Below are 23,635 nucleotides of genomic sequence, written 5' to 3' on the forward strand. Positions count from 1 at the left end.
CCAAAACCTGGCCATATAAACCCTGTACAACAAACCTTTGCCAATATATCAGATGGTTCCTTACTATAGGTGATTAATGAATTCTCAAAACTTCTATTGTAAGTATTCTATTTCCTTAACTATTTTAAGTTCTTCCTGTTGAAAAAAAAAGTATGTTTCCACCCACCAAAACCCCCACCCTATGCATCATCCCTGAAGAGATCTCAGAAATGAGAGGGTCATTAGGCAGTTGGTACCTGCTGTGAGCACTTCACCTGGGGCCTTAAAGCAAATGGGGCACTGCAGGCAAGCTTGATTCACCTTTCTTTATCATTTTATACATGGTGCTTTGCTGCTTCACCCTATGCCACTGCGTGAGTGGTAGCCATTCCTCTTGAGAACCATATCTTTGCACATTCACTTAGCCAACACCAGAAAAAATAAACTGCCTTTTAAAAATATTTCTTGCAATACAAAACTGCCCTTCAAGGACTTCTATGCAGAGACCTTTAAATAAGGGCCTCCCTATAATTAAGCAGAGTATGAGTAAATACATTCAGCTATGAATGACAAACCTCAATGTCCATGTACTCCAAAGAACATTTCACTCATTTGCAGTATTATTATTTAGATAACATGAGGTGTAACATTTTTTTTCAAAGCCAAGCTGATCGGAATGTCAGTAGCAAAGAGGCATTTCTAAGAAATGTACTGGTAAATTTTTTTTCAGTCTTCCACTTAATGGTTTTAGTACTGCTGCAGAAACAGCCCCTGCTGTGTTCTCTAGAGTTTCATCTAGCTGCAGAGCTGCAAGGCTAGCTCATGTTCCCCCAGTAATGCTGTCCTTCGTCACTGAGCCACATTATCTTCACCAAGATGAAGACATGAAATTTCATTTGCAAGAGATTTCACTTGTCATGGCGGAACAGGTAGACTAGGAAAAGACCCTCCTCCACTTCCTGACTATGCTATATCATGCCTTTTTTTGAGGCATGAAAAGCCACCTGCTGTGTCTGGCAGTCACCCTGCAGCACCTGTGCATTGCTCTTGGGCATTTTCTGGGGCTGGAAAGGCAACTTTTCTTCTGTTCCAAGCATGAGAGAGATTTGGAGTCAGACAGTTAACAATCCCTTGGTACTGTGCAGGCAGGGGCTGGCCCTGGAAATGGCTTGCCCCACTCCACCACAATGCACTCATTCTTGTAAATTTATAATGAGAATTTTCCAGTCCAACCAGATACATCTGTTCAGAGGCCCTTTATTGTGGTGGCTTAATCTGCATCACCAGCCTAGCAGGAGGAGCAAGAAGCATGTTAATGCCTTCTGCAGTGGAAGCTGATTTGGGAGATTTGTGAGCAGAACAGCTGTACAAAGAGATTGGAAGAGATTAGAAACACAGTATTACAAAATGAGGCTCATTTTAGCAAAACCAGATTGAAGCAACTGAGGAAAAAGATTATGAATTTGTGGGCACGACAGAAAGTTGGAAATCTGTAATGCTGAAAGAGAACTTGCCAGAGAATTGCTTAAACAAGAACTGGCAGTGTGATGAGAAGAAAAAAATGGTCTGTGCATTTTTTGTCCATTTCAGATGGAGCAGAGGCGCCTGACACTGGAAGATATAATGCAACTTGACACCATTTACAGTCACAGTGTTCCAGCAGACAGATCCAAAGTCTGCCACCCTCAACAGAACAAACAACAGCTGCTAAAAGGCTGGAAGCTGAAAAAAAATAAAAGGAAGAAGTTTGTAACAGTAGTTCTGTTTTGATAAGAGATAAATCCTATAAATAAGGAATTTAGAACATCTCACATTATATGAGTGCTGAAATAATGAGCCATGTGGATGGTTTGCAAAGAGACAGGCAAAGAGATACCGAAAGTTCTCTGGATTAGTTCTGCAAAAACAGGTTTTAGTTCTTGGGAAATTTGGGTGAGTTTTTAAATGAATATTGAGTTTGTTTCCACTTTTGTCTCATATAGTAACTGCCTCATCTGGCCTTCTCACACATATTCAGTCAGAATATGGTCAACAATTGAAAACAAAGAGACATATTCATATGAAAACGGGTGTGTGCGTGAGTTTCTGAAAACATGCTATAGACATGACTGTGAATGCCTCCTTTAAGCTGGGTGAACAAAATCCAGTGCACTACAGTGCTCTGTATATCTGAAGGAGAGCCCAGCTGCAACCCATAAGATGCTGGCTGTTCCCCCTCCCCACAGCCTCCCCCGAAACGTTTCTGTGGAGTAGGGAGACCTCTGCAGACAGGATAAATCCAACATTGCTGCAGGGTGTAGAAGGAGACAACTAGATTCTCTGACAGAGCAGTTAGTTACAGAGGTTTGTTGGGGTTTGGGGTTTTGTTTATGTTTTTCTTTTTGGGGTTGGGTTGGGGTTTTCTGATTGGTTGAGTTGAGGTTTTGTTTGCTTGTTTTAGTATTCTGGTATTATTTCATTCATTCTTTCTCTTTTAAAAATCCCCTTTCAACTGCTGACATACCAGGGCTGCATATATGACCTGACATATGCAAATCTTGGTCTCAACTATTTTCTAATTTAACACTGAAGTCGTAGCCCACTGCTTTCTACCCAAATTTTGTGCAAAGAGATCAAGTAGTATTCTCCTAAGATCTGGTGTCAGGAGATGGAAAAATGCTGTGCCCTGTAGCCCAGAACTACCTTTGGAAGGAGGAATGAGCATTGTAAAACAACTGCTAACAGAAATGTAAGCTCCACAGACAGAGAAAGAAACCTTGCCATACAACCCTGTACTAAACCACAAGACTTCTACAGGTCTTCTCCCAAGTCAACATGGAAGAAGTTCAGGAGCCTGAATTTAGCTTCTGAGAAATCTTGGGTTTCTGTTGTATGGAACTAGTCTACCCAAGAGGTATAGGATAGCTATGCAGGCTCTGAGATCTATCTCTGCTCTAGAAATTAAAGTTCTCTTCAAATTACAGGATGATTTTCTAGTGCAGGAGACATATTTCACACAAACAGGTCATCCCCTACCCCCACCATTACCGGAGGGCAGATCAAAAAGGGCACTTGCCCTAACTTACAGTAGTGAAGATGATGGCCGAAACTCTGTTCCAACTGCAGAAAGGTTTGTGTATTATTCTCCTCAAGCCTGCAAGAAAATAGGTTCTTCAAAGGCAGAAACAAACCTATAAAACAGGCTATCATCTACTATAGACCTGAACAGGGCTTCCAATGGTCTGCTGCTGGCATGCAGTGTTACTGAGAAACATGAAAACAAGCTGAGCCGGGTACACTTCTTCAACACATAAATACTTGAACTGAGGAACTAGCTATTCCAAACAATTAATCCTGAAATATAATACAGACTGCCTGAAAGTACCTGAAGTAATAAAACTAATGAGTCTCACATAATAATGAGGTTGTGTTTCCTACTACTTCAATAGCATCCAAACAGAACTAAATGTGCAGAAGTCACTCCTTCTGTCTCCTGCTAAGAAAAGGCTTGTATTAACCAGTATTTTAAGTCCACTCCTGAATTTCAGTGTTCTGCTGTTGCTCTTTACCACCATCACTAGTCCACTTCTAAAGTATGATTAACAGTGCAATCTCACATGACTTGGTTTGGGACATCAGTTATTTTGACCATTTTAGGAAGATTATCGGTGCCCCCTAGAAGTTAATATTGATAATAACAATTCTTTTAGGTATCTTTTTGAGTAGGAATAAAAGATAAGTACAAGATACTCTTTGTTAATAACATTGCCACCCTTGATAACAGCTCCTACTTTAACAATATCATTATTGTAACCGAGTATTCCTTAAAAAAAAAAAAAGTATATGTGTGTCTGTATGTGTAATTTTCACTCTATTCATCAAATTTGTTTTGAAAAAAGATAGGAGGCATCTCACTGCAGTACATAAGAATAAACAGCTACTCAAAATTGGCCTGTGTTCTTCACCCAGAGGTAAAAAATATCAGCAAGCTGATGGGCCATAAAGCAAAGTGAGTATCCAGGCAGGTATTTAAGGTATGTATCATTCAGACAGTAGAACACAGTGAGTCCTGTAGAGAGGAATTATGGCCTATTATGTTTATAATAGAGACTCAGGCAATACTAGAGGTGTACCTCACTTACGGTGACTAATGAACAAAATTCTTAGATGTCATTATTGTGAATTCACAGAAACTGCCTTCCAGTGAAAAGGCAATCTCCATACCTTGGTTTCTTGAAAACAGGTAAGAGAAAATAATGACTTAAACAATCATGCAGAGAAGATACTCTTTGTTCTCAGCCGCATCATGTGCTATCTGTTACAATTTCAAACTCTGGGGATATTTAACAATATTTTACTCAGACCATGTGAATATTTTCATGCACTTGGCTGGAATGACTGAGCTGGGATCAGAACACCTTTATTCTGGCATCTTCGAATGGTTTGCATATGAATGACAAAAAATTAAGGTGTCTAATTAGTTTTTATGCAATGTTTCCTTCACCTTTCAAGGTATCTCAGTGCCAAGACAAATTAAATTAAAATAATAAAATTATTTTAATAATAAAAAAAAAACTTGTAAGCTTGACAGTTGAAATAATTTGTAACAGTGTGCCATCTTTCTTACCAGCTTCTCATCAATAGTATGAGGAACTCAATTACTCTTAATTACCAAATGTGCATATATGATGTACAGAGATCATCAACCCCGACACTGATGACCAACACAAGTGATAGAAGAAAACTGTTTCCTAAGGAAGCCAACTAAGTGTTCTGATTATCTGTATCTTGATAGCACTAAGTAAAGCTTTACTTGATAGGCATATGTTTCCTGGGATCCGGATCTCCCAGGTCCTTTCTCTGAACTGGATTTCTAGCAAACCCTTGAAGGGGGAAAGACCTAATGCACTGTCTGTAGCATTTGGGGACCACCTCTGAACTGCCCAATTACTCTTGGGGCTCTGGGGCATGGAGACTGGAATGGGAGAGGCTCTAGGGGAAGAGAGGTGGCTGACAGCAAAGAAGAAAGCCTCTTTCCCATGCTAGGAGACACAAAAGATCAGCAGCTCACATCAAATCATTTCACAGCATGGCTGATTAAATAACAGTCATTTGACTTTGATTAAAATATTTGGAAGAGCCCAGCTGTTTCTGGAGGCAATTCTTACACTCCTGCCCCACTCTGTAGATCTGAAAGGCTTCCTACAGGAAACAGCAAGAAATGGGGGAAAAGCAGCACAATACTTTGCTCTCAAGCATGTGTGCTACACTCACTGATTTTAATGGGAAGTTTCACAGAATGCTCCCCTGAGAGCAGTATATGATGTGAAAAATATATTTATTTAGGCTTAAGGAAAAAGGATGAAAATAAATCAAAAGGAGATATTGTAACAATAACTTTGCTTCTACTGAGCATCAGAATTAGAAGCAACAAATAAAAAACCGGATAGATAGTAAATTGACATAACAAAACCTACCTGTTCCCTTACCTCAGCTGTAACCATCCTTCAGAATTACAGTTTCAACAGTTTTAGGTTTCTGAAGATCAAGAATGTAAAATAATAAAAACTTGGACCATTTAGAGAAGATAATAAAGCAAGTTCTTTATAATTTGCAATGATCTATTTCTTCCTTTACATACCAATTAGTTTGCTCAGTGAAGAGAAAATTTAACTGTATCCATTAAAACATTGAAGGCCATAAATTTAAAAATAGCAATTAATTGCGTTGCCTATTTTTAAGACGATGGAGCTTAGTTTTTCATATTCTGGCAGTCTATCAAACTCAGCTCCATTACAGATGTCTTAGAGCTGAATTGATGATGATATTCAGAAGTAAGGGCATTCTCTTCAGTAGTCCTACCCTGATGAAGGAGCTCAAATGTATAGATGGCTTATGCGACTCTATCATTCTTGCTCTGTGAATTAGGAATGTTAGAAATGTCAGCTTAATGAGTCATGCAACAGTGTTCAATGTTCTAAGTCACTGGATCCCATTAATTTTCAAGTGTGCCTAAAATGAACAATGAATACTGAGAAGTATTCAGTGGTTTTCTTCACACTCACTTTTTAACTTCTATTTTATACGTTGCACCTAATAATGCTTTCAAATAGCTATCTAAGTCAATTATTAACAATGATTGAAATTTCCAAGGAGCTGACAGTGTTTTTTCTTCAGCCTTTACATCTGCAAAGAAATTATTCCAATTTGCATGAACAAATGAGGAAAGGAAGAATGTAGGTGTTAGTGTAAAAAACAGTAATTTTTTTCCCCTTCTTTATGCATATTATTAGTAAAACTAGTCAGAGGGGCAACAAGACAAACATATATATTTTTTAAATATCTCCATTCTATTTGCTTCACTGAACTTGAAAACTGCTTTGGTTTTGTATTATATTTGGCATAATGTAACAACATTAATTTTGCTTCCAGCAAATCCTATTTTTATTGAGCAGTGTGGGCCAATCTCATTGGCTGGGCTCCTAGCTATGAAGGGGAACAGCCATTTGTTGTAACAGGCAGGGTTTTCTTTATTTTTATGTAAGTAATTTTTACCATAGCCTTAACATTTGGACCATCAAACTCTAGATTCTGATTAGTCTGTACCTTACAAACATATGTTTCTGCTTAGGCACCCAGTCCTGGTGGCTCTTCTCAGTTGTGGCTCATCTGAAGTTATTGATGAGAAAAGGTTCTCTTTCCCTATGCTTACTGGGAGAATACCAATAAGGAGAATATGAATAAACACGCTGCTTCAGAGGCCATTAAGGCATGTCACTTGCTATGGCAGGCCTGTTCTCCACCTAGGGATACACGTGATGCTGTTCCCTGCCCCTTGCCAACATTCCTTCTTGCACTCTTTGTAGAAGGGCCCCCTGACACCTTATCTTCCCAGTGATTACAGATTTGTTCTAAGAGAAATGAATGTGAAGTGAGGGTGCTGAAGAGTGTACACAATTTGTCCTGCCTTGCTAACAATCAGTGGTCTTTGTAAGCAGATTTGGGCACAGCAGCTTTTTCACTGTTGGCTTTTTCACTGTGGACCGCCACCCTAAGTACTCTCTTTACTCTCACTGAGAAAAGGCAGCAAATAGCCAAATGCCAGCAGTACTATAAATTGCATTACTTGCTCACTCATTGAGAGTGGAGCCCTGGGCACCAGAGGGAGAAAAAAACAAAAAAATGAAAAAAAAAAAACCCCAAAAAAACCCAAAACAAAAAACCCAAACCAAACAAAAAAAACCCACAACAACAACAAAACCAAACCAAAACAAAACAAAAAACCAAACAACCAGGCAAAAAAAAAACCTGCAGGAAAAAGGACTTTGAGGAAAAGAGAGCAAAGCAGCACACTGAAACTCCAGATCCCTAAATGCCCATGCCAGAGAAATATTTTTGGAGCAAGGAAGACTGAAGCACATAAAATCTTAAGTCTGAATGAAAGATATGAAAGATTCTGCCGCGGGCAGTAAGGCAAGACAAGCACACAATGATATGATTGATAATCAATATGATTGATAAGCAAGCTTTGGTTTATTCAAAGATCCTGTCAGTTTATATAGTTTTCTACAAGCAAAGTCAGCAACAAGCTCTCATTGGTTATTTCATAAAGGGTCATTGTTACATGTTTCTTCTACTTGCGGTTGCAGCTGTAGCCAAGTTCTTCATCTTCCAGCTCGGTACATCTCATTTCGCTAGGTACATCTTGTTTCACATCCTGTTCTTGCACAACTCATATCTCAAGGATATGCTGTCTTTTGCTATCTGTACATGTGATGTGTGCTGTTCCCAGGCCAGGCACAGTGCTTGGTTCTGGGGTCTTAAACAGGGGATTGCTGGAACAATTGTTCCATCAACCCATGGCCCTGCGCCTGCAGCTATTCCCCAACAAGATTCAGCTTGATTGAAATTACTTTTAGCAAAAGCCATCAGATTTCACTGATCTGGAGTAATGTTCCTGTGTCAATACTCCATATATCATCAGAGAAGTATCTGAGAGAGCAGCTGGAAGGCCAACTTTAAAATCTTCTAAATACTGAGCATTTCAAGGCAAGGTTTGGGTTCAGATATATGTTCAATAAGAAAACCTTTCCTTTTGTTGTGGCACTGGCAGTTTGAGACCTACAGGTAGCATAACCTGAAAATAGAAAGAGTTAGAAACATAAATATAGAAGTGGGAGGAAAAAACAACACAAAAACCTATACAGAAACGCTACACAAAAATGCTGCCAGAAAGCATCAAAAAAATCCTCTGCTTCGAATACAAAACTTAGTCTGGGGGATTGTGCTTTAAGAACCAAGTGACAAAACTTCAGCTTCTCTGTAAGTTAAAGGAGGATTAAAATAAAGAATGAATGAAAGAGAACGGCACACATGTACAAATGAAAGAAAGGAAAAAAAAGCACGGCTTATTTATGCCACCTACTGGATTTTTCTTGAAGTATCTTTTCAAGTGTTTTAGTTATGATGATGTCCATCACTCCAGCAAATATGTTTGCATGGGAGACTATTCACACAAGTAAACAAGCTGAAATCCACCTGATGACTCACGCAAGTAAATGCATGTGCAGACTGACATAGCTGGAGGAGTAGAGAGGAGGGTAGCTCTACACCTGTTTACTCTGCTAAGCTGATGGCTCTAGGGCAGCTCAGACACCCAAAGCTGCAGGGAAGCACTAAAGTTCAACACGGAGGAGCTTCCCAGCTCCTATCAGTGCCTCAGGGAATATGCTGGCATGGTTTCCCTCCTTTGCTTGACTACCTCTGGCTGTCTTTGATATTTTGTTCAAAATGTCCAGAGTGTGTTTATGGATATGTCCATGTTTTCAGACAATGCAGATTGGCAGTGTGCATGCTTTCTCTTCTATCCCTCAGCACTCCTGTAGCTGAGGCTATTTGGGGAATCCACAACCAGCCCTGGGGAATAGTCTATAAAATGATCTGTCAGAGTCAAAAATAGCTCAAAAACTCTCTGATTTGACCCACTGACAGGAAATTAAAAAAAAAAAAAAAAAAAAAACCACAAAACAAAAATTAAACAGAATCAGGTCTAGCAGATTTCTAAAATTAAATGCACTCAACTCCACTGACATCTGAGAAACTGAAGGTCTTACTTTTCAGGCAACAGTGTTAGAATTAAACACTTTTTAATTTGTCAATTCGCCCCTGGCTTGCTGAGTCATACCAAATGTGCTGGTAGGATCAGGTCTTACTCACATCTGTTCCTCAAAATGATAATCTTGTTAGCAAATAAAATATTTTTGCCAGGTTCAAAGGATAAGCCAAAGGCATGAAAAGGATGGAACATCACTAACAGATGACATTAGGGACTTTAAAGAAAAAGATAAAGCTAAAGGACAACTCTCTGATATCTATTAAGACAAAAGAAAAAAAAAGAAAAGCAAAAATGCAGGTTCTTGAATCTTATTTTTGTCATCAGAAATATTAATTACACTTATTTGCAAAGGTGATGGCAAACTGCAGTAATCTTAAGTCACTGACATCATCACTAGACAGACTTGAACCAGAGATGCCCAGACATACATTAAATGAATGACAAAATTTTCTAAAGACTTGCAGTGAGGTTATTGTGATTCGTCTTAGGACTAATGGCAGTTTATGACCATGTCCTATTGCTTCATTACTCTACAGATGACAAATCCAGCAGTGTGCTGTCAACTTCACCCTACACCCATTAAAAAAATTAGAGAAAAACATTACACTCTAAACCATACTCAAAGTTTGACTTGAGCTAGCAAAACTAAAGCAGTTCATTTTTAAATGATTGATCATGTAGTTGTATTCATCAGGCTTCTAGATATTTTAGTGATATTCACCCAGAACACAAAATACCAGATAAGTACTAACAACATCAATATTTTGTTCTGTATGGTACATTCTGTATTATGGATAATACAGATCTGTGCAGTTGGCCCAAAAAGCTGTAGTAGAAAATACTAATTATGTGAAGGAGTGACGAATTAATGTTCTTCTTGGAGCTGTTGCATTTTTTACATCCTGTATTTCATCTCTGAGGTTGGCTGTCCCACTTAGTTTCTAGTGAAAAGTCAGATATATAAGCACCTGGTGACTGCTATTATTTTTCTTTTGTCTGTTTTTGCCTGCTTTATGCACTGTCCTTCTCTTATCTTTTCTGCTTTTCCACCCCTGCTGTCATTTCTGATTTTCTTCTCCTACCTCTGTTGGGTTTTAGTTTATTTTGCCTTTCTTGGTCTTTTGATTTAGCCTCCTTTCATCTACTTTTTAATTTGCATTTTCAATTGGCTTAAGATAATTTGTAGGGGAGCACCTGAAAACATTCCTGTGTGTGTGCTCCACCATGCACTGAACTTCACAAACTGGATATTCAAGACTTGCTCCTAAACAAAATTTTGGAAACTGATCCATGCCCATATGACTTGAGAAGATATCAACTGGTTTCATTCAGGGAGGAGTTTTATATTTTGATATACAAAGCTAAGTATGCTTACGCTATTCACTTCCTTAAATATTAGTGATATGCACCACTACATGTAAAGGCAAATCCTAATTTTGTTCGTCTAAACATCATGTTCATCTTCTCCTGTCTTGTGGGAAAATGTGGAGATACTGACATCAGAAATGTCAATCCCAGAAAAGTGATGCAAGGGAAAAGTTTCAGTTTCTGTGAGCTGAATGATGGTCATACCAAGCCCACACAGCTTGCGCTCAACCTTCACTTGTGGACCATCTGACTGGTTGTGACTGGAGCTTAACAGGAGTGTTTGAATGAGGTATCTATCTGGAGGATGAAAAGTGCCATAAATCTCTCCGATGTTGTACCATGAAGGAACAATTTCTTCAAATGGAATTCATTAAAAGCTAATGCAAATCATCAAGCAGCAGGGATCTGGGGCTTTCTTCAGGTTAAGATAGGCACTCACTGTTTCCAGCATGGAGGCTCAGTCTGAGCAGAATTAGCTTGGAGTTAGCTGATCACAAAGAGAGAGATGCCTTTCTTGGCTTCTTCTAGCAGAAATAAATTTCTACCTACTGTAACTTACTGCCATCTGATATGCTGAGTCATGAAGCTGGGGTTATAGAAATCTTTATGCAATCTTTATAAATCAGCTTCACATAATCTCAGGTGCTTTCTGCTTCATCTCTGTTGAGTCACTCATTTGACAGCTGTCATTCATCTTAGATTGAGATGTAATTTAATAGTTTCATTTCAGCATGAAGATAGCGTCATTTAAAGTTGAGCCCAGAAAGATTTAAAGGTGTAACAGAGGAAATATTAATACTGTAAATAATATCTGTAGAGCTGCATGTGTTTATAAATCACATAGTGCCAAGTTGGAAGGGCGGCCTATGTAAAGAAGAAAAAAGCATCTTTGCTTGTCTTCTCCTGCAGAGTTCAGGCACACTGTCACCCACACCAGCTCCAGAGGTGATGGCTACCGAGTTATCACCATGCTCTCACTCGCCGTTATACTGCTGGTATCACTTGCCCACACAGATATTGATCAAGGTGTCTTTATACACACTGCACGATACGAGCACAAGGTAATGCATTCAGGGAGTCGCAGTCCAGCAAGACAGCAGCAGCCACACGACAGAGCAGCTGAGCCGCGGCAACTGGGGTGTTTTATTCGGGCGTCACACCTCTCCCTGGGCCCGGCCATGTTGATCGCCTGCCCAAACCTGACCTGGCCAACCCAGAGGACCAGTGGGCTTAAACATGGCCTCTCCGGATCGATTCCTCCTTGCTGTCGCAGACCTCGTCCATCACCACCATGGACACGGCCTGCGCTGGCCGCTGCGGGGTACGGAGGGTGGGCAGAGGCCGCAGGACGGCCGCGGAGCAGCCCCCGACCGGGGGCCTGGGTATCCTGTCGTGCGGAACCTGCGGGACCTGCCGCAGTACCTCCGGGCGTCGGGCCGCCCTGACCCCGCACCGTGCATCATACGGGCACCAGCCTGGACGGGACCCGCCTTTCCCGCCTCAGGCCGGCCTGGTGGGGGAGGGAGGAGCGCGAAGGGAAGGGTGGCCGCTCCCTCGGGGTAGCAAGGATTTCGCGGCCACGGACCCCCCGGAGCAGGAGTGGGGGAGGCGCGGCAGGAGGGGCGACGCCCGCCTGGTGCTGCCCGCCAAAACGCGCGGGGTGGCGGGACGGGGTGGAACGGCTTGGACTGTTCTCCTGGCTGTCCCCAGCCTGCCGCGATGCTCAGTGACACCGCGGCCTTCAGCAAGCCCCCGGACGTCGCGGGCTCAGGGGACGAGGCGAACAGCTTCGGGAAGGCGGCGGCCCCCATGGCCACCTCCCCGGCGGACAGGGGCGCCGCTGCAGCGGGGAAGAAGCAGCCGCGACTGCCCAAGTGTGCCCGCTGCCGCAACCACGGCTACTCCTCGCCGCTGAAGGGGCACAAGCGCTTCTGCATGTGGCGGGACTGCCAGTGCAACAAGTGCAGCCTAATCGCCGAGCGGCAGCGCGTCATGGCAGCGCAGGTGAGCTGTGCCGGAGCGGGGTGTTCTCCGCGCCCGGGGGCTCGGGCCCGTCGGGGCCAAGCAGCCGCGCCGGGATGCGGTGCGCTGCGAGACCGCAGCCGCGGGTAGCCTCGCCCCGGACAGGAGCCGGGAGTTACACCGCTGCCTTACTATGTTAGTGAAACTTCTCGCTGTATTTCTCAGAAGTTACTTAATTTTTTTTTCCATAAAAAATGGGAGATGCCTCAAAGGCGCGGAGGATTGCTGTCGGGGCGAGCGGCAGCGGTGAGCGGTCAGCTGCACCTGCCGGGCACGGCCGAGAGCCACTCCCCGGGCCAGGTACAGCCGGGCCCTGTGGACAGTTCCTGGGGGTCTGTAGAACCTGCATGGAGCGACCTAAGCTACCGTCAGTGGCCGTTTTCTTGCTTTTAATTAGAAAATTAATAATCTAGCCAACAAATTGCTTATCGAGAATATTCTGTACTGGTGGTTTCAGACTCGATGTAACTGCGTTTCCTTATGCTGGTGGCTTCAGTTGAGGCATTTCTAATTTGGGGGGGGGGGGGGGGTTTAACGGCGTTGTTCGAAATTTTGTATGTAGCAGTTCCTCACATAGCTGGGTAGGTGAGTCATCTTAAATCTCAACGAGGGCTCAGTATTCTGAGCGCTAAGAAAATAAACGGTGTCCAGGGTAGGAATAATGTTTTCGTTGGGTTGTCTCGCTGAAGTCACAATTCTGGCGGCGTAAATATAGGGCTCTGTTAACCGTTGTGATCTTTATCTTACAAACTTTACTAAGGGGGGTCCTGGGCGTGTACTGAAGCGGCTGCTGGAGTAGTTGAGCTCTGCGAGGGGCATTTTACGCCTTCATTAGTGCAAATTATCGCCTGCTAGCAAATTATTGACAAGGCTTTAGAGCTCCTGGTGCGAGTGAAGGTACATCATGATGATATGAGACCTACCCATCAGTTTGCAATTGCTGTCTGCTCAGAGCTTCGTGATCCCGGATAAAATGTGTGTCGGGCTGACAGGTTTTAAAAACCTAAGCAGCCCTAGATTAAATCCCTGCTTTTTAAAAAAATTTGTTATTCAGTGTAGGTCCTCAGAACGTCCTCAGAACTCAATGGGAGTAAGTTTTCGTTCATTTAAACAATTCCTCCTTGTTGGTAGTATGCCAGTACAGAAATTGTTGTTATGCCCAAGTTACATGTACTTTCTCTGCCTGGTGTGAACCTTGAAAAATAAATGTGAATCGCTTTGCTGTCTGCTTCGGGGAAGGGAATACAAAGTGAAGTGTTCCCCGTGCAAAGTGTCCCCATTGGCACGGATTCCTTTGCTGCTCAGCTGCTTCTGTCAGGCAGTGGGTGCGTCCTGCTAGCAGGCTCCGGTGATGGTCCTCCTGGGGGTATTCTCTTCCCTGCCTAGTATTTGAAAGTAGCTTTGAAAGCCTCCGTAGCTAAACCTTATCTGTGTAGGAGTTACACATTTAAAGTCTGTCTTTCCCCCTTTTGATATATTTCTGCAGTAAGTCCCTTGATGCTGGTGGAATTTTACAGGTCAAGGTTATTGGCTTGTGAAGTCGAAGTTACAGTGGTGTTTGCAGGTCTGTACCCTCTGTACAGGATGTTTCTTATTGCAAGGGCTAATACTAACTAACAGAATTATAAATCTGTGTTAGGAAAAAGTGTAGCTGTTGAGCATGAAAATGTAGGGAAGTCCTCTCCCAGATACCCAGGAGAATTTCCAGCAAGAAACGCCCATGATCCTAGTCTGTAAACTGGAGGAGATTTCCAAGGTTTAAGAAAAGATGCAAATCAGTCACCTCACAAGTAGCAGGGTAGGTAGCTGTAGCAGTGCCATATATACTCCCCAGACAAAAATGGCATGGGTGGACAGATGTGTTAAATTGATCTCCTAGTTCAGATGAGGCCAAAGGGGCTGTCTGCAAGCAGTGAATATGGTTTGTTTGCACCCATGTCCAGACTGTGTAAGTGCCTATTGGCTTGACCAGTGCCAGTTAGGCTTTGCAACATTGTCAGTATTGGGAATGAAATGGGAAGCTCCAGCTTCTCCAGACTTGCCCAGCTCTCTTCAATGTGTGTGATGCTGTCTGAGATGCTTGCAGGATGGTACCCTACATGTGCCATGCTTCTTCCGTAATGGTTCTCTCTGTACAGTTTACTGTGTGCTGAAGTTTCCTCGAAGGACAACATTTCCAGCAAAGAGCCAGCAAGGAACTTAGCAGTCCTGGATAGAGCAGCAGATCACAGGTACAAGCCCTCATGCAAAGCTGCTTTATATTGATAAGAGGCACAGCAGAACCTTGCAAGTAGACTAACTTCTTAACCCCAGCAGCTGTTGTATAAACAGAGAGGAAGGTAGTGACTACAGTTTCTACAGTGTGCTTGTCCCACGAGCAGCTGTGCAGGTGGAGTTTAGTCAGCTGTAACATGTGTTCATCTGGCCTCAGTGGAGGAAGATGCGTATGTCACCAGCATTTCATAGGCTTGTTCATATGTACTTGGACACAAAAAGTGGTTCGTTTTTGCTTTATATACTTCTCTGCCCATTGGCTGGATTATGTGAAGGGCCTAGAGAGTAAGCCAGAAGAGGAGTGGCTGAGAGATTTGGCTTTGTTAAGCCTGGAGAAAAGGGGGCTCAGGAGGGACCTTCTGCAGCTGCCTGAAAGGAGGTTGTGGGTCGACCTCTTCTTCCAGGCAGCCAGTAGTGACAGGGTAAGAGGAAATCGGCTTAAGCTGGGCCAGGGGACGTTCAGGTTGACATCAGAAGAGTAGAAAGAATTGTCAAGTACTGAAATTAGGAACTATCCCTGGAAGTATTCAAGAAACAACTGGATCTGACAGTTACTGTTGTAGTTTAGCTGACATTTAGTGGTGTTTGGCTGAAAACTGGTCTTGGAGGTCTTTTCCAGCCTTAGTGATTCTATGATCAGCACTACTCTCTAGTACAAACAGTGAAAAACCAGCTTTGAATCTGAGTTGTTCATTGCTGCCAGTACAGATTGTGCTCAAAATCACAGAGCATACCTTATGTCTTGTCTTTTGTTCCTAGGTTGCCCTAAGAAGACAGCAAGCTCAGGAAGAGGAACTGGGAATCAGCCACCCAGTACCCCTGCCCAGTGTCCCTGAGGTGGTTGTTAAGAAGAACAGTGGTGGCAGCTCTTGCCTCTTAGTGGAAAGTAGCAGCCCAGTGCACTCGACAAGTACAGCCGTGACAGCAGCTAGTACACCACCAGGTAAAGTGATGGGAGAGCAGTGCTCACAGCTGAGGGTGATGGCCAGCACTGCTTATGCCTGCTGTTGACACCTGTTCCGCTCTTTGCAGTGACAGGATTATGGAGAGTCCTCTCCCCAGCAACATTATACTTTCGTACAATGTAAATGTAAAGTTAGTAATTTACATTTTGTACAATGTAATGTAAAGTTAGTGGAAGGGAAGGATCCAGTATCAGTCTTTAATATTTTATTTGATTATTTCTACTTGAAAATCAAAATTTCTTTTACACAGACTTGTTTTGTAATAAAACTCGATAGGGTGTGTGATTGCAAGTAGAGAATTATGGGAAGCTTTTGTCCTTTGTCCCAAAACATGTACTCCTGCTACAGTCATAGTAAGTGGGTGTTGGCTGCCTTAGTAGCTTCTTCAAAATTCAAGTTTCCAGAACGGTACAGAAGCCAAGTACATAGGTAGTGTTATTGACCCCAGCAGCAGTGATCTGCCAGCCTTACAAAACTCAATGTAGTGGCACATTGGTTCTGTGTAGCATGGTGTGATGAGCTATGAAAGAGTGACGTAGTCCTGTTTTACTACTATTACTGTATTGCATTTAACACTTGCAAAACAAAATTAAAAAAAAAACAAGAAGAAACGGTATTTTTCTGTTTATTCAGTGAAAGCAGGGCTAAGCAAAGATGGGATTTGAATATGCTAGGCAAATGAAGACTTGAGGCAAAATGTTTTTTCCTATGCAAATTGCTTTTTCCATTTTCTAACTATACCTGACAGATACAGTGATTGAACATACCAAAGAAAGAAGAAGGGAGCTGGTATAATTGATTTCTTATGTATAGACAGAAAAAAGCAAACAAATACAGATAAAAGGAAAAGGAAGTTTCATTCATTTTTAATAATTTATGCACATGCCAGTAATACAGGTGAATATACTTGCCAGATAGAAAGGTGATTCTAAAGTGAGCAATGCCTTGCATTAATTAATAAAAGGACAATGCATTTGTGTGTCTGTCAAGTGACACTACTTTGTGTTGCAGGCCATTAAAAGTATATCAGATGGATTTGTTGGATCTAGGGCAGACAGGCAGTTTCAGACCATTGTAGAGGATTTTTGTTGGGAAGCTTTTAAAAGAACTGCTTAATAAAGCAATAAATAGCTTTTTATTGGCTTTTTTTGTTTTCATTATGTTAGTGTCACCTTTGAATTGATGCAGTTACTCCTTTCATATTTGCATTATTGCATGCTTTGCCTATAGACATGGAAAAAGCTGGCTAAAGATTAAAGTAGTATATTCAGTAATATATCGAGATTGTGTGCAACTCAGGGAAACAAGAAGATCCTTGCTTGTACAGAAAGGCTGAAGAATGAAATAATTTTACTGTTGACAAACCTGGCATAAACTTTGATCTTAATGTTTTTAAAATGACAATATTTAATTTATTAATCCCATTTTAATAACTACTAGTTAATTTCATTAAATTATGGTCATTTAATGAAAAGCATTGACCAAACAGGCTTAAGGCAATTCACATGCTTGAAAAAGTACTTCAAATCATAAAAATGCCTAGTTTTAAAGTATTTTGAACTGTTCAACTATTTTCAGTCAGAGCAGTAGTCTTTCTTACAATGGAATTTGAGCAATTTAAATACATTGTTTCTCAAGCATTTTACTAAATAACTAACTGTTATTATTTGTGTCCATATAAATAACTGTTTGTGAGTGATAACATTTGAAATACACAGCTTCATCTCCAGAAAGAAGATGTGATTCAAGTCAAGAATCAAGACAGCGTCAACCTTGTTCACCAGAAATGGAAGCATCTGTGAATGAATAGGAAATCAGGTTCATCGTTTTGCTTTTGGGCACCAGAAAAGTAACAATAGACATTTTGCTTAGCTCAGAGGTGACTACACTGTATAAATAAAGTTATGTCCCTAATAGTTTTGGTAGGTTCGTTTGCTGAAAGCAGTTTAAGTACTCATGGGATTTAACTTTATATGTCTGCTGGCTCTGAAGCTGAAGAAGGTGCTGTACATTTCTCCAGACACTGTATAAATAAAGTTATGTCCCTAATAGTTTTGGTAGGTTCGTTTGCTGAAAGCAGTTTAAGTACTCATGGGATTTAACTTTATATGTCTGCTGGCTCTGAAGCTGAAGAAGGTGCTGTACATTTCTCCAGATCTGTAGGGTAGCTTTTTCAGGTGTCTGAGTAAAGGCTTTGGTGAGGAATATAGCCAAAATAAGCCCATGCTTTTCTTTTTAGCATTTAACAATCTTTTTTTTTCAGATGAAAAATTGCCATGTGGCATAAGTTCTGGCTTTAGATATTGGGTTGTTTCAGGACCAGGTACTTGATGGATTCTTGTATTGCTGTTTTATGATTTTATTACTACCCTAAACTGCAAGCAAAATGAGAGACTCCATCGGACCAAGTGTCTTTGTCTCAGGTTAGTAGGCTGACGTGCTGATTTTTCAAGAACTTACAGTAATTACTAAAGGAAGCAGGGGAAAGTGAAACCCTTCATGTCAAGGGGAGTCAACAGTTACCTGCAAGCCCCAGGGTAAGCAGTGGCTTCTGGGAGTACAGTGTGTCCTGTATGATTCACATTAGATTGAGCAAGAGATGATTTTGAACAGTGGTAATTCTATTCCTCCTCTCAGGTTTTTGGCTTATGAGGGCAGTTCTTCTTTTGGACTCCCGTCACATGGAGTGATGTGTGAAGGAGTCACACAAATCAGACATAGTGCAAGAGAGCGAGTCATTGCTTGCTGTATCCACTTTATTAGCAGATCAGAAATAGTATGACACCTGGATACCAGAGGCAGTTTTTCAGTTCGCATTGTGACACGCTGTTTTGGAAAAGGGAAAAAATTAATTTTCATGGTCATAGCATAGGTGTTTGAACATTAACCATGTCAAGCATGTTTACTTTGGATGGAGTGTACGTTCCCACTCAAAAGCAGGCTGGGAATTTGCAGGGTAGTTGGAAGGGAGCAGACCATGGTCTCAGGGCATTAGTAGAGTGTCTTACAGACTGAATTTGTTGTTCTTGTGCAGTTCCCCTTAAAAAGTTGTAGATTGCTGAAAGAAAAGGTCATTTAATTGTACAGAGCAGCAAAAGTCATTATCCCAGGGCATTTGACATAATTGTCCTCCCTTCTGTAGGATAGGTAGATCTTGTTAGGTTAACAGATCTGCAAAATATAGGAAAGATTATGGTGAAGCATGTAGAATGTGTTTTCTCAGACATTATAATTTTATAACATCTGTGTTCTTCACCGATTTTTGTCAATTTAGGGCCTCTGCCATTTTGATATTTAGCAGTCATGAGGGTCAGAGCGAGGAGGCAGATGAGGTCACTAAACACCTTAGAGTTTACTGAAAAAAAGAAAGCTGCTCATACTGAATGAAGGAGAATGCATTTCACCTTTGCTTCATTATATTTGATCCTTGTCACAGACTAAGGGTCACGTTTGGCATTTGGCCAGTGGAGTGGCTGCAAGATACATCACCAGATGACTGGAAGGTGCTAGATAGCACCCCTTCTTTCTGCTGTTTTGCGCTCTTGTTGGCCCAGTTTAGAAGTGTCCAGTATAGATGGGACTATTGTGTGATGTAAATGCCAGCTCCTGGTCCTGTGCTCTCTTGCAGTTGTTTCCCTGTTGTATGTGCAATGACAGCAGTGTTGAGGTGCCTTTCTAGTATCAGTGGTTGACAAACCTCATTTTCAACAATTGTAAATAGTAAGCTTGTATTTGTTATTTCCCTTTGTTACATTTATTATGTTTGACAGAAACAAAATAGTAATTTTTTTTCTCTTAAGTAGCTGCTATCTTCACTCTGAAACTCTTTGACAAATAGAAAGGGTTTTATCTACTCATAAACACAAACCATAGTGGGGTCGTCAGTAATAGAATGCCTAATGTATGATGGTACTGAGATCCCTTTGAACTTGCAGTGCCTTAGCTGTCTGCAAAAACCCTACCATGCCTTCTTTACTCTTCCTTTACTTTCTTGATCACTATTGTGATTTCAAAAATTGATGCTAGATCTTGCAGCTGTTGTGCTGCATAGGTGATGAGTTTAAAAAACCTAACTGTTATAATGGAAAAATATCATAGCCTGGTTTAAAAAAGTGAAAATTTTCTTTTTGAAATAAAGCTCTTTAACAGTATTTATAGTATAGTGTCATGCGCTGTCAAAATTTCAGTTTCATCAAAGAAGCCTCATTTTAGTCAACTGATCATGTGGAAGCTGCTGTGGCCATTTCAACTGTGAGAGTGCTTGGGGTTTGAAACAGGTTAGCCAGAGAGGCTCTGGAGTCTCCATGTTTGGGCAGGCTCAGAACTTGGCTGGATGGTGTATAAGCAGCATGATCCAACTGGGAAGCTGGCTCTGGTTTGAGTAAAGTTTGAGCCAGATGATGTCCAAAGATCCTTTCCAAACTAGACTGTCGCCCTGATTTCTTAGGATTTTCTAAAGCCTTCTGAATTTACATTCTTGTAGAGAACTTTCTCAAGCAACTTTCTGTAAGCAAGCTATTGTTTTGCATTCTTTCATAGAGGCGGAGAAATTTGATAGACTGGTAGTTTGTCCAGTGTCGTTGGAGAGGTGGCACGTTCACCTTCCAATCCACTGGCACCTTTTGAGAACTATAAATGATTGGAGTCAGAAAAAATAAATTAGTCTCTTCATGGTGACCAAAACTGTGGTGCATCGTTTTTCCTTGTGTCCTCTGGTGACACTAGACTGTGTGAATCTCTGAAATTTCTACTTGCTTGCATTGACATTAGGTCAACATACTTAAATTTGAAGTTCAGTCAGCCTCAATACTGATAAGCATTTGCAAGCCTGTGAAAGAAATCTTAACTCTTTTGACCTAGTAATACTCTATGGTAGATTTTTTTTTAAACAAAGAATTAGCATTCTGGGGATTGACAGGTGGTGGAGGGGTTCAGGTGGCAGCAGCTTCAACAAGGCTGTCAGTAAGAAGGCAGCAATAGCTGCTTTGCCTGCCTGTGCCAGGACTAACATAATGGCTGCATGCCCTCGGAGATCTTGGTGGGTCTGCAGTGGTTATCGGTCCATCCTCCTGCTCTTTGCTTTTCTCTTGGTCTCCTAACTATTTTCTAAGGATGTTTTTCTCCTGCATGGCTGCTTCCTAACCAGTTTTAGTTGCTGGCTGCCTTCTGGTCCTGCCAACCTCCTTCCATTGCTTCCTGGTGCTTTCCCCTGGCTTTTCCCAGAGTCAACAAATCTCTCTTAAAAAGTAAGGAGTACAGTTAAACATGACCTGTCTTTGACCTGGATTGTAACAGCAAGCAAAGAGAGAAGTTTTGTGTCTTTCCCCAGTGAATAACTAATCCATCATCATGATGATGAATCATCTAGTTTTCTCCTGTTCATTGCAGTTAAGATGAGAGAAAAAGAATCACATATGCATGTGTCTCTTGTAAGAATTTGTGGATTTCTTACTCCTCTTGGATTGACGTGATTTCCACAGCACAAGTTAGATACTGTTTTGGGAAGTAGTTGCTGGAAGTGGTCTTCTGCCTGTATAGTAGTTTTCTTAGTTACTAAATCTCTTTCAAGCTGGACTAAGTAAATATTACAGGAGCTTTGAACAATCTTCCCTTGATTTAGGATAAAATTTATCCTGAATAGTCTTTTTTAATCCTGGACTGATACATGTATGCGATGAACAAAGCACTTCACAGTGTAGTGGCCATGGTTTTGTAATTTTCAATTCCTATCAAAATAATGTGTTTCGCTCAGACTTAAGTAAGAAGGAGTTGGTTGTGAAACAAGACAGGGTGGACATTTCAGCTTCTCTCTGCTGCTTTGGATTCACTGTACTTCAGAAAATGGTAGAGGCGTTCTGAGCATCTCATTATAAAAGGACATAGATAAATCTGAAAGGATAGAGGGAAGGCTGACAAAAATGATGTATTGCTTGTAGAAAAGGAGACTAAGGGTGGATATAAACAGTCTATAAATATTTGAGAGGTAATAATATGGAGGAGGAGGAGGGATTATTTACAGTGCTTGAGACAGCATAACAAGGAGCAACGGCTTGAAACTAAAAAAGGCAAAATTAAATTGGACACTAGACACTTTTTTCCTAACGAGTAGTGCAATTAGCAATGGAGTGACCTGCATAAGGACAAGGGGGTAAGTGAAGCGTAATCAGGAGAGGTGTTTAAGAGTGTGTTAGATTATGATCTTAAGTGATTAATATGGGGGTAAACTCTGATCAATGTGCAGGTTAAAGCAGATGACGGAAATCTCCTACAGCTATGTCATCTCTTATACAATTCATTGCCTCTAGCCATTGTTTGACTCTTTTAAATAAATCATAATGTTACAGGGTTCTGCATCCCTGATTAGATGTTTCCAGTCAATTCTCCAGTTCTCTTGCAAAGCTTGCAGTTTTCCTGCTCCTCTTTTCAAGCAATATTCATCACTGTAGCTTTGCATGCACGCATGTGTATAGGTGCCTGTGTTTTAACTGAGCTAATGTTTGAGGTGCTGTACATATCCATTCACTGGCCCTGACTCTTGTCAAAAGACTGGTATTTCTGTTGCATTGGTGAAACCAAAGTAGAACTAACAGCAGTTCTCTAAGTGTCTGAATTAAGAAGTTTTTATTTTTCCTGTCAGACCTTCAGTCCTGTGTGATGCTTCACCGGAAGTGTAAAAACAAATAGAATTATAAACAGATTTGGAAAATCCTCAGAGAAGATTGCTTTTCTTTTTCTGTGCAAGTGGTATTCCGAACGTTGTCTAGGGCTGTCTTCACCAGAGGCAGGGGTTGGGGAGAAGTTTCTGCAGTGCGCCGAGGAAGCAAGGGTGCCAGGGACCCGTCATGACCTACCCCAAATCCCTTACTTTGAGAGAGAAAGGCTGCTCAACCCTGAGATGAAGGTAAAGCACAGGAAGCTCAGCAGTTACTTCTATCCTTCTTTCACATTTCGGAAGAGATTTTTTTTTTCTCCCAAAAGGATTTGGGGATTTAGAATTTTTTTGGGGTTTGGTTTTGGTTTTTTTTTTTTTTTTTCATTTTCAAAATACTTCAACATAGGGCTTTTTGTGTTTTCAGCATCTTGCTGTCAAAATTTTTTCACACCACACCACATGAGGTTTCCAGACATAAATCTATGGTTAAAGCAAGATAGCTGCCGAATGGAGTTTTGGATGTGTTGGACAGACTTTGCTGTGTACAGTGTCCCAGCACCAGATTTTCTTCCCACCTAAGGTAACAGGGCTGGTCAGCACATCTGATTGTTCTTTTTGCCTTGGAAGCTCTTCCTCTGTAACACTGCCATTTGCATATGTGCATTCAGATTTAGAGAGTTATCTGTGCCAGATTGGCTTTCCATTTGTTACTATGAACACTGAGATAAGGAATGGAGCAGAAGCAGAAAATGTACTAGGAATTTCTAAGAATTTACTGTCCGTGGGCACATTATTCACTATCTGCAGCTAACCTCTTGTTCCTTTCTGTGTCCTTGAAGCAGTTATTATAACTTCTCTGAATGTGTGGGGCTCTTTGTTCTAAAGAAGAGATATAAGTGAGGAGTGAAGGAGTACTGCACGCTTCCCTAACTGAGCACTGATTTGATTTCTTGCTTCTCCTTTTGTTTCACATGCTTTATTATACCTCGAAGACTGCTTTCATTTGCTTAATTTATCAAATAACTTCCTATTTCAGCCTGTTCCAGCATTTTCCATTTAGAGTAGATTTGTCACTAAATAACATGAGAACTAAAATGTAGTTTTGAAGGTTTCTTTTGTAGGGATGCTTTTTCATATGCTTCTTCTCATTCTTCTGTTTTATTGAACTTTACTAAACTTTCTTCTGAGTTTGAGTACCTACTAGTCTTAATCAGGGTTGTGAACAGCTCCTTTACTTAAATAACAAAACACTGTTCATGCACATGTCCTGTATTTTCCTGA

At 41.2% G+C, this 23,635-nt stretch overlaps 1 protein-coding gene across 2 annotated transcripts in view; it reads left to right on the top strand.

The window, feature by feature from the left end:
* The first annotated feature begins 12,110 nt into the window (after window positions 1-12,110).
* Window positions 12,111-23,635, top strand: part of DMRT1 (doublesex and mab-3 related transcription factor 1) — a 57,304-nt gene continuing 45,779 nt past the window's right edge. Inside the window, exons 1-2 of one of the 2 annotated variants that reach the window (XM_068177494.1) lie at window positions 12,111-12,445; window positions 15,497-15,680. In XM_068177494.1, the coding sequence (XP_068033595.1) occupies window positions 12,161-12,445; window positions 15,497-15,680 (469 nt within the window). In that variant the 5' untranslated portion in view covers window positions 12,111-12,160. The remainder of the gene's footprint in view (window positions 12,446-15,496; window positions 15,681-23,635) is intronic. The other variant, XM_068177493.1, reaches the window with a different exon arrangement.

Source organism: Anomalospiza imberbis, chromosome Z (genome assembly GCF_031753505.1).
Source record: "Anomalospiza imberbis isolate Cuckoo-Finch-1a 21T00152 chromosome Z, ASM3175350v1, whole genome shotgun sequence".
NCBI classification, from domain to species: domain Eukaryota; kingdom Metazoa; phylum Chordata; class Aves; order Passeriformes; family Viduidae; genus Anomalospiza; species Anomalospiza imberbis.